Here is a 13,110-nt window from a genome sequence, read left to right on the forward strand (position 1 = left end):
TCATTCAACGATCTAAAATTCACACTGAGACACAAGCACAAACAGGCCCATAGTTGCAACACAGTTCTCACATGCAAAGACTGGGGTTGAGCAATTACCATTAAGGTGAGAGAGGAACAAATGGTTTTGGTAGTGTGGATTCTTGTGATATACTCCACCTACAGTTTTCTTCAAGCACCCACCGTTCAAATCCATCTTTCTTTGGAATGTCCTTGCTTGTGTTAGCTTGATGTTCTACATCCAAACCCCGCTCAAATTCGCAGAATGTTTTATTTCTTGTTACTCTCTACACTTTTCTGACGTAAATTGTGGGCCAGGGAAGGCGTTAGCCCTGTAATTGACGTGCCATAACAGCGAGTTACTTGTTTCTTTCCCCTAACTGGAAGTGGAGAAGCTTCAAGTAGAGCTGTAGCTGTACCTACATTATGACTCAGCTCACCACGATCATCCTCTATGCCGAAACAAAGCCAATCTGTCTAGTCCTGCTTAGCCACCCAGCTAGCGGGGAGGCAGGAAGAGCTGCCTCTAGGTTTTCAACCAGAGGTACAGAAGCTACACCCTAATTGGAGGCAGCAGCAACAAGAATTAGCAACAAGAATTATGAAATATAATGTATATATTTTTTTAAAGTATGAGTTAATACAAGACAAGTTCTTGGGTACCATAGAAAAACCTGCATCTACTGCCAGGCTGGTCTTGAATTCTGTATAAAATAACAACTACTGCCAAACCTTTAAAGGTATATTTTTACAGAACATGATATGGAAAGTAAAGACACTGTCCAAATGCAGGATGTGTACTTGGGAAAAGTGTAAAAATTGTCTTGGTGGATTTGAATCAATGAGTCACTGGTCTCTTTGCCTCAACAGAAACACCCAACATATACCAATCTTTCCCTGAAAAGGACCTCACTACATGTAATGCACGACTTATCTCGAATGGATTATACTTTTTTGCAACATTTTGTATGCACAGCAGGAAATGCTAACTTAGTAGTGTATTTCAATGTTGTTGTTTTTTATGTATTTCTTTATTTTTGTACTGAATTTATCCAAAAGAAAAAAACATAAAATCCTCAAACAAAATTTGTTATTGTCTCCCAGTCACTGCTACTGAGAAGCATCCCCATAGCATGATGCTCCCACCACCATGCTTCACTGTAAGGATGGCGTTACCCAGATGATGGTTGGTACCTTTTCACAAGACATAGCACTTGGTTTTCTGGCCAAAGCTTTAGCATTTTTTTAAAAGCCATTCCCTACCCTTCAACACAATAATATCTTGGTGTTCTACAGAGTTCCTTGGATGTTGTGGCTTGATTATTGTTCTGACATGTACAGTGAAGTGTGGGACCTTGTAGAGGTAAGTGTGTGCCATTCTAAATCAATCAAGGGAATTCACCACAGATGGACTCCAATTAAGCTCTAGAGACATCAGATCAAAACAAACAGGATGCATCTGAGCACAATTTTGAGTGTCGTTGTAGTGGGTCTGAATACTTACATACATTAGATAGTTCAGTGTTTAATTTTCAATAAACTGACAATTAATTATGCTTTGTCATTATGTGGTATTGTGTGTAGATAGAAATAAAAAATATACATTTAATCATTTACACATTAACTGGAGATAGTTATGTGTATAAGTGCCAGAAATGTGATGCAGCACCATGAGACAATGGCTGTCACACCCAACACTGTGCCCCCAGACCAAAGGACGTGGAAAAGGCGTTGACAAGACCTATTCTTCCACGAAAATACGTTGAATAGACGTAGAAAATACGTCTTTCGGATGATTTTACTCAACGGTAATAATTCCCCCTAATCTTCTCACTACTACAGCGCAACGGAAGGTTACAGGCTACAGGGTATGCATGCAATGTCGACGGTGTTTACTATATCAATTATCATTCGCTTTCGGTGAATCCTTCTAGACGGGATGACTGTGGGGTGTGAACAGGGCGAGCTCAGGTGAATGTGGGTGTTGAATGGCACTTCAAGGCCCATAAAAGCAGTATCTAATAAGCAATGTAGGCCTATATTACTGAAGCCAGAACTGAATCATGAGTGAAGCAACCGGATGTAAAACAATATGTATTAGTAGTGCATATTGTTTTGAAATTGAAAGTGACCGTAATCATATTTAAATGTTAAAATGCGCGCGCACTCACACGACTACCAAGAGCTGACTGAAAAGCATGTCTCAACTGGCGCTCGGTCTCTACTGTTGCAGACAGTAGCCTCAAGAAACATATTGAGCAACCCACAACCGTCAGGAAATAGAAGCATATTAACGCTTGCAACAAATAAAAGGAATTCATAAACTGTGCGGAGGAAATAAGGAATCAATTAGCGGGTTGTAATGGATGATAAAGCTCAAAACGTTCGGTAAAGCTTTGCTCCACTAACCTACAATGAGTATGTTTTGATATCAACTCATAGCACGGTAGCACCCCTCACTATCAGTTGAATTTAACAATCGATGTAGCCTATCTGTGCTGTTGCCAATGAATTACAATTATTATAATGACAGAAAAAATGGCACTGTTAGGCAAAATACTTGTAACATACTGTTGGATTCTTTATCAATAATCTAGTATCGATTTTATAACGTGAACGAACGCAACGAGACGGTAATTTTTATTTATTTATTTATTGGACAATTCAGATGTCAACCTTGTCTAATTTTGCATGAAAAATAATAAGCCATTACGAGAAAAAATGATCACAGTCAACACGGAATCATTCAACATCCAATTCTCTTACCGTGGCGGTTTCACCATAAAATCCAGTATATCCGTCGAGCGGGAGATATCCTACAGATAGTCATATACCGTAACCAAGACGGTAAATTTCAGTCTGACCTGCCCATCATGGCAAAAGCACTGAATGTTGTTTATCTGAACATAACTGTGCTGTCAGCGAATACCCCCGCTCCTCCACTCCCCACTCTCCCCACTCGCATTCCTTGCTTTCCACCGTATACCGAGAGGCGAGAGCCGCCTGGCGCATTGCTATATTACAACATGGGCACAATGACACCCTGGAGGCTGGACGGTATAGCCGACATCAGAGCCGGAGAGATGTTTCTCTTTGTATTTTGCCTGAAAAATAAGAATTTATTGTGCAGCAAGCACCACCCACAAATTTTGACATGAAAGCAATAAAAAAAAACATGATTTTGTATATTGTATATTTGTATATTGTCAAAAAGCCCAAAATATTTGAATTACATTTTCATTCCCTCATTTGTACACGCCTCTTCTATGACCTCACAGGTGCTCTCCCAGGTCTGTCACCACAAAAAATTCAGACTGCACCTACCCGGATTTAAACCTGGGATTTAGGCTAACCCTGACAGAATTTAAACCTGGGATTTAGGCTATACCTACTAGAATTTAAACCTGGGATTTAGGCTAACCCTGACAGAATTTAAACCTGGGATTTAGGCTATACCTAATAGAATTTAAACCTGGGATTTAGGCTAACCCTACCAGAATATAAACCTGGGATTTAGGCTAACCCTACCAGAATTTAAACTTGGGTGTGGCGACTGTTCAGCACACACCTTAATCTTTGAGGTCACATATTTAAGCAGCGCCTCACAATGTCTGAGCCTATTCAGGACGTTGTTGGGCGTTTCCTAGAGTTGCCACAACAGCATCTGCTCATCTCACTGTCCAAACCTAGAGTGGGTGGGTTTATAACCAACTGGTATAAGTTTACAGTATGTGTGTGTTGTGTATCCATGACTCAAACGCTGATCGCGGATCACTGCAGTAGGAAGAGTAAATCATTAATCCGCTTTGTTCATGACATCATTTAGACCAGGCTGTTTCTATCTTGAGTGGGACTTTGGATCTGTGTGGGGAAGGACACACTATAATGGACGGCAAAGGGTGGAGGATAAACAGTATAATGGAGAACCAGGAAACTGTCAGTCCGTACTGTCGGTCGTCCGGGGTGTGGCATGAAATTCTGGGCCCTGTACATAGGTGGTCGCTGAGGGCCCCTCCCCTCTTTATTCAAGAGTCAAACATTTTCGAGGGCCCCTCTACACGTTAGGGCCCTTAGTACCCCTTATCCCCCCCGGTTTGATGCCACAGCCGGTCGTAATCTGTTTGACCTGTAACTGTAACAACTGTATTGTCTATGAATCAACACCGTGCCAGTGCAGTATTGTGGAGGCATTTAGCACCTGTACTGTTGACACGGGAACGAAAGTGCACCCTGTAGACGTTGGCACGGTAACGACGCCTCCTGACAGTGTATCTCTCCCGTTTATGACGTTTGGGAATGCGCAGTCAACTCCCTGACAACCACCCGGAGCGAAGTTCATCCTCTTAATCGACAGGTTTTATGACCTTTCCACTCACAGCTACACCTCTTCTCCCAGGGCTCACTAACTCCTTTCCTGTCGCTTGGGACCGACGAGAGCAGACAGCCGTGGTCTACCCTGCTATTGAAGCCAAACTGTAGCATTGCAGACGCAGCAAAGGTGGTTGACTTCTCTATCCGAGACAATGCCGTCCATCAAGAAGATTCTGCACTTCCTTGGGAGTGCAGGGGTCACCGCAGCATCAGTGGGGGTGTTAGGATACGGGATGTCGACCCAGTGGGCCTTTTCCGAAATGGCTTGCTCTGAAACTGCAGGCAATTTCACCAATGGCAGTGCGACTGTACAATACCAGCTTTTCAGTGGGGAAATAATGAGAGGTTCATGTCCGGTGTTTGGAGCCGAAAAAGATTTTAAAGGTAGATTTTTTTTATTATTACATTACTGCCTGCTCTCGAAAGAGGCCTCCATTTACTGTATTTTTATACATTATATCCAGAACAATATGACTTTGTGCCACTTTGATCATATTTTGGTTGGAGGATAATTAGCTTAAACGTGCCAATTCATGTGGTATTTCATGATTTTAACCAAAAACCAATAAGAAAATCCCTGTATGAACTTCAAGGAAAACTGTCAGTTTGTCACATCTGTAATTTTCCCCGCAGTCAGTTTTGTCCAATACCTACGCAGTTCCCCATTAGGCATCACTATAGAATTTCACAAATCCCTTACTCTACCTCGGAGTGTCCATGGAGTATTTGAACATATTTTAATAAGATTTAATGCCGTCGAAATAGTGGATGTATCACTTTAAATCTTCAGTAAATATTGAGACCAGGGCCGGTCCTAGGCATAAGCGACATAATCGGCCACTTAGGGCCCCTGACTGCCAGGGGGCCCCAGATTGCTAGTGTGCCCAGGACCACAAAAGACTAGGGCCGCCACTGATTGAGACAGTTGTAAAAAAAAGTTCCGATTCGGTCAGGTACAAGAATTACGGCAATCATAGCACACGTGAACGAAATGAAAACGGCACCAGATTACACAGTATCAGCAGATACCGGAAGCCATATTGACAGTGAAAAAGTGGCACTGGTGCATACCGAAACAATAACGTAGGAACGTTGAGACTTGATCGTGGAACAAAAGTACCTTGGACTATCTGGCCCCTAATCTGACATTTTTTTTTTCCCCCTAGTGTTGGAGAAGTTGGCAGAGACAGGCGGAGCACCTCAGATTCTCCACGCTGTGGTCATTGGTCTCCTGGCCATGTGTCTTCTCTGCTCAGCCGGCAGTATTCTCATCACGCTGTACAACAGTGTCAGCAATCCCTATGAGACCTATATGGGTCCCATTGGTGTCTACACGTGCAACTCTGTTAGTGGTAAGACACTTTAAAATCACATTGAATCGGTCAATGCAAAATCACAAGAACTTGAACAAAGAACACAGGGGAAATTATAATGGTTAGAACAGGGTTAGTGTTAACTCAATAAGCATGGTCAGTAACAGGGTTAGTGTTAACTCCCTAAGCCTGGTCAGTAACAGGGTTAGTGTTAACTCCCTAAGCCTGGTCAGTAACAGAGTTAGTGTTATCTCCCTAAGCCTGGTCAGTAACAGGGTTAGTGTTAACTCCCTAAGCCTGGTCAGTAACAGGGTTAGTGTTAACTCCCTAAGCCTGGTCAGTAACAGAGTTAGTGTTATCTCCCTAAGCCTGGTCAGTAACAGGGTTAGTGTTAACTCCCTAAGCCTGGTCAGTAACAGGGTTAGTGTTAACTCACCCGACATGTTCTTCTCCCAGCATGCATCTGTCTCATGGTTCTGATCCTGTATGCGGTGAACGTCCAGGTGACCAGCATGGCTGAAGACCTGGTCAAGAATGACATCGGAGCCAGTTCGGCCGTCTACCTGACGGACAAGACCTCAGAGTTCCAGGTGGGCTACTTCCTGCTGCTTCCCTACATGGGGCTGAACCTGCTGGCCATCCTGATAATTTACCTGTATGAGCATGCAGCCTACACGCACAGAAAAAACCAGCAGAGACCCACGGAGGACGCCCCCAAGGAGATCATGATGTATTAGAGGCCAGCCAATCTGGAAACACATTAAAATTCAAAAATAACTTTTGACCAATCAGATCGGCTCTACAGAGAAGACCTGGTGCGAAAAATATCTCACGTGGTTGGTTGGGATATAAATTAATGGGAAAAAACAGGTTGGAATTGGGCTGCTTGCCTTAGCGCAGCTCAAGTCGCCATCATCATCAGCTATTTATCTTCTCTATCAGGCAGTGTAATATTGTGCGCAGGAAACAAAGACTTAATTCACTTAGGCGTGCCCAGTTATTTCTTTCCACTAATTGCCTTTCTACAATGTTATTTTGGCTTGAATAAAATAAATACACTGTAATCCCAGTTAGGAAGGGTTATGCTGTATGCAGGAAACTAAAGACCAAGATTGGGTGTGTTGCTTTAAGTACTTCCTGTATGGCCAACCTGGTCTCAGAAGGATGACGTAGACTATTTAACGTACATTTTAGGCAGGGGATTTCGTAAGATATATTACGTGCAGTAAAATAACATTAGAATCAGAATTGAGAAAAAGAAAAGCAGCAACCATGGTTTGAAACCGGCGACCTTCCGCATCCTAGACAGGCGCACTACCCACTACTCCAGTGAGGAATCTGTAATTTGTCTTGGCGTGTGGTGTTGTCACAACATAAACATATGTTTGAAGTGATTTTCTTTGTAATCCTAACCCAACCATAACCCTAAACATAACCCCAGTGCTGTGATACCTAACTTTAACCCAAACCCTAACCTGAACCCGAAAGCTGTGAGACTAAACCCAAACCAAACCTTAACCTAACCATTTTTGTTTCCTAACCATAGCCCAAACCTTAACCCCGGTGCTGTGAGATCTAACGTTAACCCTAACCCGAGTGCTGTGATGCATAACGTTAATGTAACGTGAACGATAAAATGTTTTTATAAAATATATTCTAGCGACCTTGCTATTGCTGTTACTCATCCTAAATTCCCATGTCTAGTGTGGGGTAGTGTGTAAGGCGACTGCCTTCTTATCCAAACATCGCCAGTTTGAAACACAGATAAAACATTTAGTTAACAAATCGTCTTTCATAGCGTTCGTAAATATCATACGTTTGTCTGGCGTTGGTATGTTATTTGACGTTTTAATAGTGCTCGTAACATTTGATACGTAAGATATGTTACGTTTGAATAATTTCGTAATTTATTTTATATGTTTTGTTGGCACATTGTAATGTAACCTAACGTAAAGTCACATCATTTACGAAATCGGGTGCCATGGATTTTTGTAAAATAGTCTACGTAGGTTCCTGAGACCAGGTTGCAACGGCCGGCCCTGTCACGTGTGCTATGGCACTAGCACACTTTATAGGGTTTTATAATTAATATCAGATTACACATTCTACTTTCAACCAAAATAATTGTTACATTTTACCCATCCTTTCTGTTTATATATATATATATATAAATGTATATATATAGAGACAGTATTTATGAATTTCTGACATTAAACAAACATCTTTGACCTAAAAGACTTACAATACAATTACACTACCTGCTTAATCTGTTCTTAACAAATGTGTAAAATACAATGCATTTACCAATGTCCATTTCATAAAGTGGAATATAAATGAAATGTTTGTATTATTTATTTATTCAAATATAATACATATAATTTTTCTTAAATGCTTCAACAGTGACACATTTTCACAAGTCAATTCACTCAAACCTAGACTTTTACTACATCAAGTCACATATACCCAGACTTTTATTATGCAAAATCAGACATCCAGTAGGCTTTCCCCGGGTTTTCTAGTGGTGTGACCGGTAGACAACATATACACAATCTCTACGCAAATGTTGACTGAGTAGTTGTGTGTGTTGGGATTGTTGTCCTGGATGAAATGTGCCTGCCATGTCAAGGTAGTCATTCAGCTACCCATTGGCCTCGTCAGTCCACTTCTTCACCACATTTCTGACAGGCTTTTTAGTTTCTATCTGTATGCATAAAATGTGTGAGTTCCTCAGAGTGGAGCGTCATTTGGGTGACATCAAAATGACAAAGTCATCAGCCGTATATTCTACAATTCTACCATGTAGGTGGTTTAGAAAAGGTCTGAGGTGAAATGGCTGCCAAATTGCTCCATTCTGATGTTTAGGGCTCTATGACATCAGCCTATCTACTGTTCTGTTATCTATGGCTTTATCAGAGGAAGAGACCGGCAGTGAAGCAGGTTCTGAATAACAGATCTTGTAGCCTGCAGGAAATATTCTTACTCAGAATGAACAAATTTCTATCTGAAAAGATCTGAATTGAGTGGCCAAACAACACACATTTGTATGTACAGTGTGTTAATTTTTACTATGTGTGAATTGCATTTTTGTGGTTCTGTCCCTAGGGGCCAAAGCCACCGCAATGTCCATTACAACACAGCCTGTTCCAAAGGGAGAGTCAATATGACTCACTGCTGCCCTCTGGCGGTGAAACTGAGCGTTGTTCCAACCAGTTTACTTCCCTTGGTAGTAGAAACAAAAAACACAACAACAATTGTTTCTATTTATGTATAATGTTTTATAATAGAGAAATGATAAGTAGCTTCCTGTATTCAGACCCCCCCAGGAAATGTGTCATTGATGGGCGGCCAGTCTCATCACACGGTCATTTTCCCATGACTGGAAATGACAGGAAATGACTGGGAATGACTGGGAAACCGAAATGCGGAAAGACGTATTGTTTCCTAAAGCTGTGTCATTCCACAAGCTGGGACACAGAGACCATGGAGAGATCTTAAAAGTTCACTTGGGCATTTAATCTCAAAGGGTGCCCTCTTCCTCTAGTCTGGGCATTTACTTTTCATCAACAGCCTTGTTAAACGTCAGAATATATTTGTGCCTCCCATTGGAAGATATGGAACGTATGTATTTCAATTCAAACTCGTAGTCAGTAACATTGTGTTGGCCAGATGTAACACAGCAGGTGATGGTGAGACAGTTTTCAGTGTGAGACCAGATCAAAAGACATCTCTCACAGCTGTGATTCGCACAGCCGTGTTGAAGGAAGATAAAAGAGAAGGTGTCCTATTACCCATGATCCTCCTGTCTCGTCGCCATCACTCAGGGTTTTGGTCTGTCGGTACATGCTCATCCTTTCCAGCGTCCCTCATCCACAACGCTCCCTTTACCTCTCAACGACCCGCGACGCCTTCCAACACCCATCAAAGGAACCACTTCTCCTTGAGGAGCTCAGACCCTCAGGAGTGGGGCAGGTAGTGTTTGGAAAGAAGCCTGGGTACACTGTCGTGTTAAAACAATTTGGCAGTGGTCCTGTGGGGCTCAGTTATTAGAGCAAGGTCCTTGACTCCCAATGGGATCAAGTGTAAAAAAAGAAATGATGAAAATGTATGGACTCTGGGTAAGGGTGTCTCCTCAATTATGTAAAAATAGAAATGATAAAGTATGCAGTATGTGTTGATAAGCTGTGTGCATGCTTCATGATGAATGCTTATTAAAATGTTTCACAATGATGAATTCACGACCATGCTAACTGCTCAGCAGGGACAGGCTTAGATTGTGGCTAATGTAATGTTTAAAGGTTGACTTGGGCTTTAGGCTAAGATTTCGGTGATGTCAAAGTTGTGTTGCCTGTATGACCTATGACCTGCCATTAGGTGAGTACATGGGCTTGATTATTTCTGAGAGGTGCATGCTGAGTATACCTCAGCTCGACGTCCTTTCATGTGGATTCGCCCAATAGGAAGCCAGCATATTGTAATCAGTATAAATGCACGGCAATCTGGGATCAATGCTACAACTCGCTTGTAGATTCCTGAACCCTTTGATTTGTCTTAAATCATTTGTAGACAACCAAGAAGTTTTTCACAATGTTACTTACCAGCGTCTGCCTGCGGACCCAGTGTCTCCCTCTGTCTCCTTGTCCCTCTGTCTCTTTGTCTCTCTGTCTCCTTGTCAGGTTAGAAAGTGACTAATTTCCTCTGAAGAATGTGTGACTTGTTTTGCACTTATGGAACCAACTATGTCCATCCGTTTCAATCCACACAATTCCTGTTGCCTGCTCGTGCAGGGTCAATGTCCTACTGCGTGAAACTGGCAGACATTACGATTACAGCGTGACAACTGTGGACAAATGTCCCTGTCCTCCGGATAGTCGCCATCTTTTAGATAACAGCTTCGTATTGCGTCGGGCAAACAGTGACTGAATGAAACCAGGAGGACATCAGCGATGATCTCTTCCTGCTCCGTCTCCTCCGGCCAGGTCAGATAAGGCAGGGGATCAGTGAAGACCCCGGAGACCCGCTCACTCCTCCTGTGTGATAGGATTAGAGCCAGGACTATGGGACCTGTGAAACCCTATCTGCCCCCGGTACCACCTTACCTGCCCTGTGATCCAGACACCGATCTGTGGCTGCAGGGCTGGGGGGGGGGGGGGGGGGTGAGAACGGGGGGAGGCAGGACAGGGCAAGGGATGCCCCGTATATAAACCCCCCCGGGGAACATGATCTGAGGGGTGTACAGGTGTGGTGTGGAGGACGGAACTTCCTCTTCCTCATGGGCTCACTGGCACCCGGCTACAGGGGTGCATCGGTGCGGTGCAGCGCTATATGTGTCAGGTGTTTACACACAGCTTACAGGCTTATATCGCTCACAAGGCCAGCGGTCGCCCTCAGCTAGGTGATGTCCTGATCCTCTGCTGCCTGTTCATCATAATCCTAATCTCCCATCTCAGTGTTCCCCCCCCGTTCACCCGGAAGTGTGTGAGCACAGGGCCAAGTGTTGGCGTGCGCGCGTGTGTTTGTGTTTGTGTGGGTGGGTGTGTGTGTATCTGTGTGTGTGTTGTCCACATAGCAATGTGTTGCCCTGTCCCACTCCATGCCTTAGATAATGGGTTACCAGACAGTGCGTTTGGAATCACAGAACATCATGTATTCTGGACATCCTGGTTTGAGGAGTTAACTAGGTAAGCATAAGCTTTACGGGTCATATGTACCTAGTCTGAGGTCGCTGGGGAAGTTTTGACGTTTGTTGTGGAAATTTCTATGCACAATGTATTCTAACTGAGTAAAGGACTGAGTCTCACTGTTAAGATAGGTACAGGAATGTGTGGGCCTACCATTTTCATAGAACTATTTGGAATTTAGAAATTGCCATCATACGTTATGCTCTGGTTGTGCAGTTTTACACCATCAGCTGTTAAAAGCTGGATAATCTGTCATGTCCTTTGGCAAAAAGTTGAATGAGAGACTAGCCCATTGATATTTAAGCATCTGAGGTGATGAACAGAACCCAAACTGCAATGAGTCAGGGACCAACTGAGACTGAGTTGAATCACAACATGTTATTGACCATGTTAGGGGATTGAGGATCAATCATTCGGATGTTGCCTGCAGTCATTATGTTCCTCTTGATCGCCCCCACTGTCTTAATGAAGAGTTTGCATTTGACCAGTTACATGGACACACAATGGCTGCTAAAGTGGCAGAAGTGCATGATCCCCTATTTTAGTGGTGGATAAAACCTACGCTGAGATCCCTCTACGTTCTTTTGTACAGGATACATTCTGGACGCTAACACATCTCAAAAATGGCACTAATTTATTTTCTCACACTCTGTCAGACCACATGATATCGGAAAGGTATCAGTGTCATCAATCTTAATTTGTCTGCAAGGACTGAGTTGGGGGGGGGGGGGTGGGGGCGTAGGAGAGGGAGGGGAACCTTTGGGTAATTGCTAGCCTTGAGTTCCATTAAGGTGTCATTCCTCTGTTAACAACAGATAAGATCTTCTTCTCCAGAATCACCTGCAGCCATTTCTACACTTTAGCCGGTCCCCCTCGTACACATTTCCAAAGGGTGACGGGAGGAAAGAGACAATTTCAGATTTTTTTGACTTTGGTTATTTATTTATTTTTATTATTATTTTCCACTTGCTCTGACAATGTAAGAAAAATGTTTCCTGTGCCCATAAAGTCCTTTAACTTGGAATAAAAGTGGGACATAGAAATGTGGAGAAATTGGACCCCGACTAGCAGGACAGCGGTGTGTGACTGACACAATGGCCAGGGCAGGAAGTGACACGTTGAGAAACATTGTCTCAGTGTCAGGGATGGATCACTCTCAGTCTCTCTGTCTGTCGCTGTTCTTTCACTGTCTGTCAGTCTATCTGTCTGTCTCTGTCTCTCTGCCTGTCTGTCTGTATACCAGAATCTGACTGTCGGAATCTCTGCCTGTCTGTCTTTGTGGTGGAGTATCACTGTCTGGTGGTATTTAGTAGTGAAGATGAGGTCCATCCAATGACACAACAAGGTGGATGGATGGATGGATGGATGGGGGGAAGGACTTTCCCTAGCTTGCACCCAGTTAACTGACAGGCCCTGTGATGAATGTCCACTTGACTGACAGCTGTAATAGATGCTGTAGGATAGGACAAGGAGGATCAGTTAACCTTATTGACATGGCTGATGGTCTTGTTACTGCAGAGGTTTTTCAGTCCCCAGTGGAAGGTTCTCCTCATTATGTTCCGTAGACAGTTAGTAAATCAACCCATGTACATGATAGATGTAGTTAACGTCCAGGTACAGTAGGACATGCAAAATCCCACCTGTATTATAAGTTGCACATTCTGTACACTAGGTGGCAGCATATAGTAATCAGAACCCACTGTAATTGGAGCAAATCAATACGATATTGCAGGGGAAGTATGTTTGCCT

The 13,110-nt window shown here is 43.1% G+C and overlaps 2 protein-coding genes across 4 annotated transcripts in view; one reads left to right on the top strand and one right to left on the bottom strand.

The window, feature by feature from the left end:
- ptprea (protein tyrosine phosphatase receptor type Ea) overlaps positions 1–2,944 on the bottom strand; it is a 64,833-nt gene extending 61,889 nt beyond the window's left edge. For 2 of the 3 annotated variants that reach the window (XM_034292889.1, XM_010868651.5), the window contains exon 1: positions 2,766–2,943. The gene's annotated coding sequence lies outside the window, so the exon portion shown is untranslated. Of the gene's footprint in view, positions 1–2,765 lie in introns of all 3 variants that reach the window. The other variant, XM_010868658.5, reaches the window with a different exon arrangement.
- Positions 2,945–4,378: 1,434 nt separating this feature from the next.
- LOC105009247 (clarin-3) lies at positions 4,379–7,616 on the top strand. Its single transcript, XM_010868676.4, has 3 exons — positions 4,379–4,754; positions 5,537–5,722; positions 6,140–7,616. The coding sequence occupies exons 1-3, from the start codon at positions 4,523–4,525 to the stop codon at positions 6,418–6,420; spliced, it is 699 nt and encodes a 232-aa protein (XP_010866978.1). The 5' UTR covers positions 4,379–4,522; the 3' UTR covers positions 6,421–7,616.
- The last annotated feature ends 5,494 nt before the right edge of the window (positions 7,617–13,110 follow it).

Source organism: Esox lucius, chromosome 6, assembly GCF_011004845.1.
Source record: "Esox lucius isolate fEsoLuc1 chromosome 6, fEsoLuc1.pri, whole genome shotgun sequence".
Lineage (NCBI taxonomy): Eukaryota > Metazoa > Chordata > Actinopteri > Esociformes > Esocidae > Esox > Esox lucius.

Coding starts and splice junctions, on each gene's coding strand:
- LOC105009247 (XM_010868676.4), top strand. CDS start 4,523: ATGCCGTCCATCAAGAAGATTCTGCACTTCCTTGGGAGTGCAGGGGTC. Junction 4,755..5,536: donor AGCCGAAAAAGATTTTAAAG/GTAGATTTTTTT, acceptor TTTTCCCCCTAG/TGTTGGAGAAGTTGGCAGAG. Junction 5,723..6,139: donor CACGTGCAACTCTGTTAGTG/GTAAGACACTTT, acceptor TTCTTCTCCCAG/CATGCATCTGTCTCATGGTT.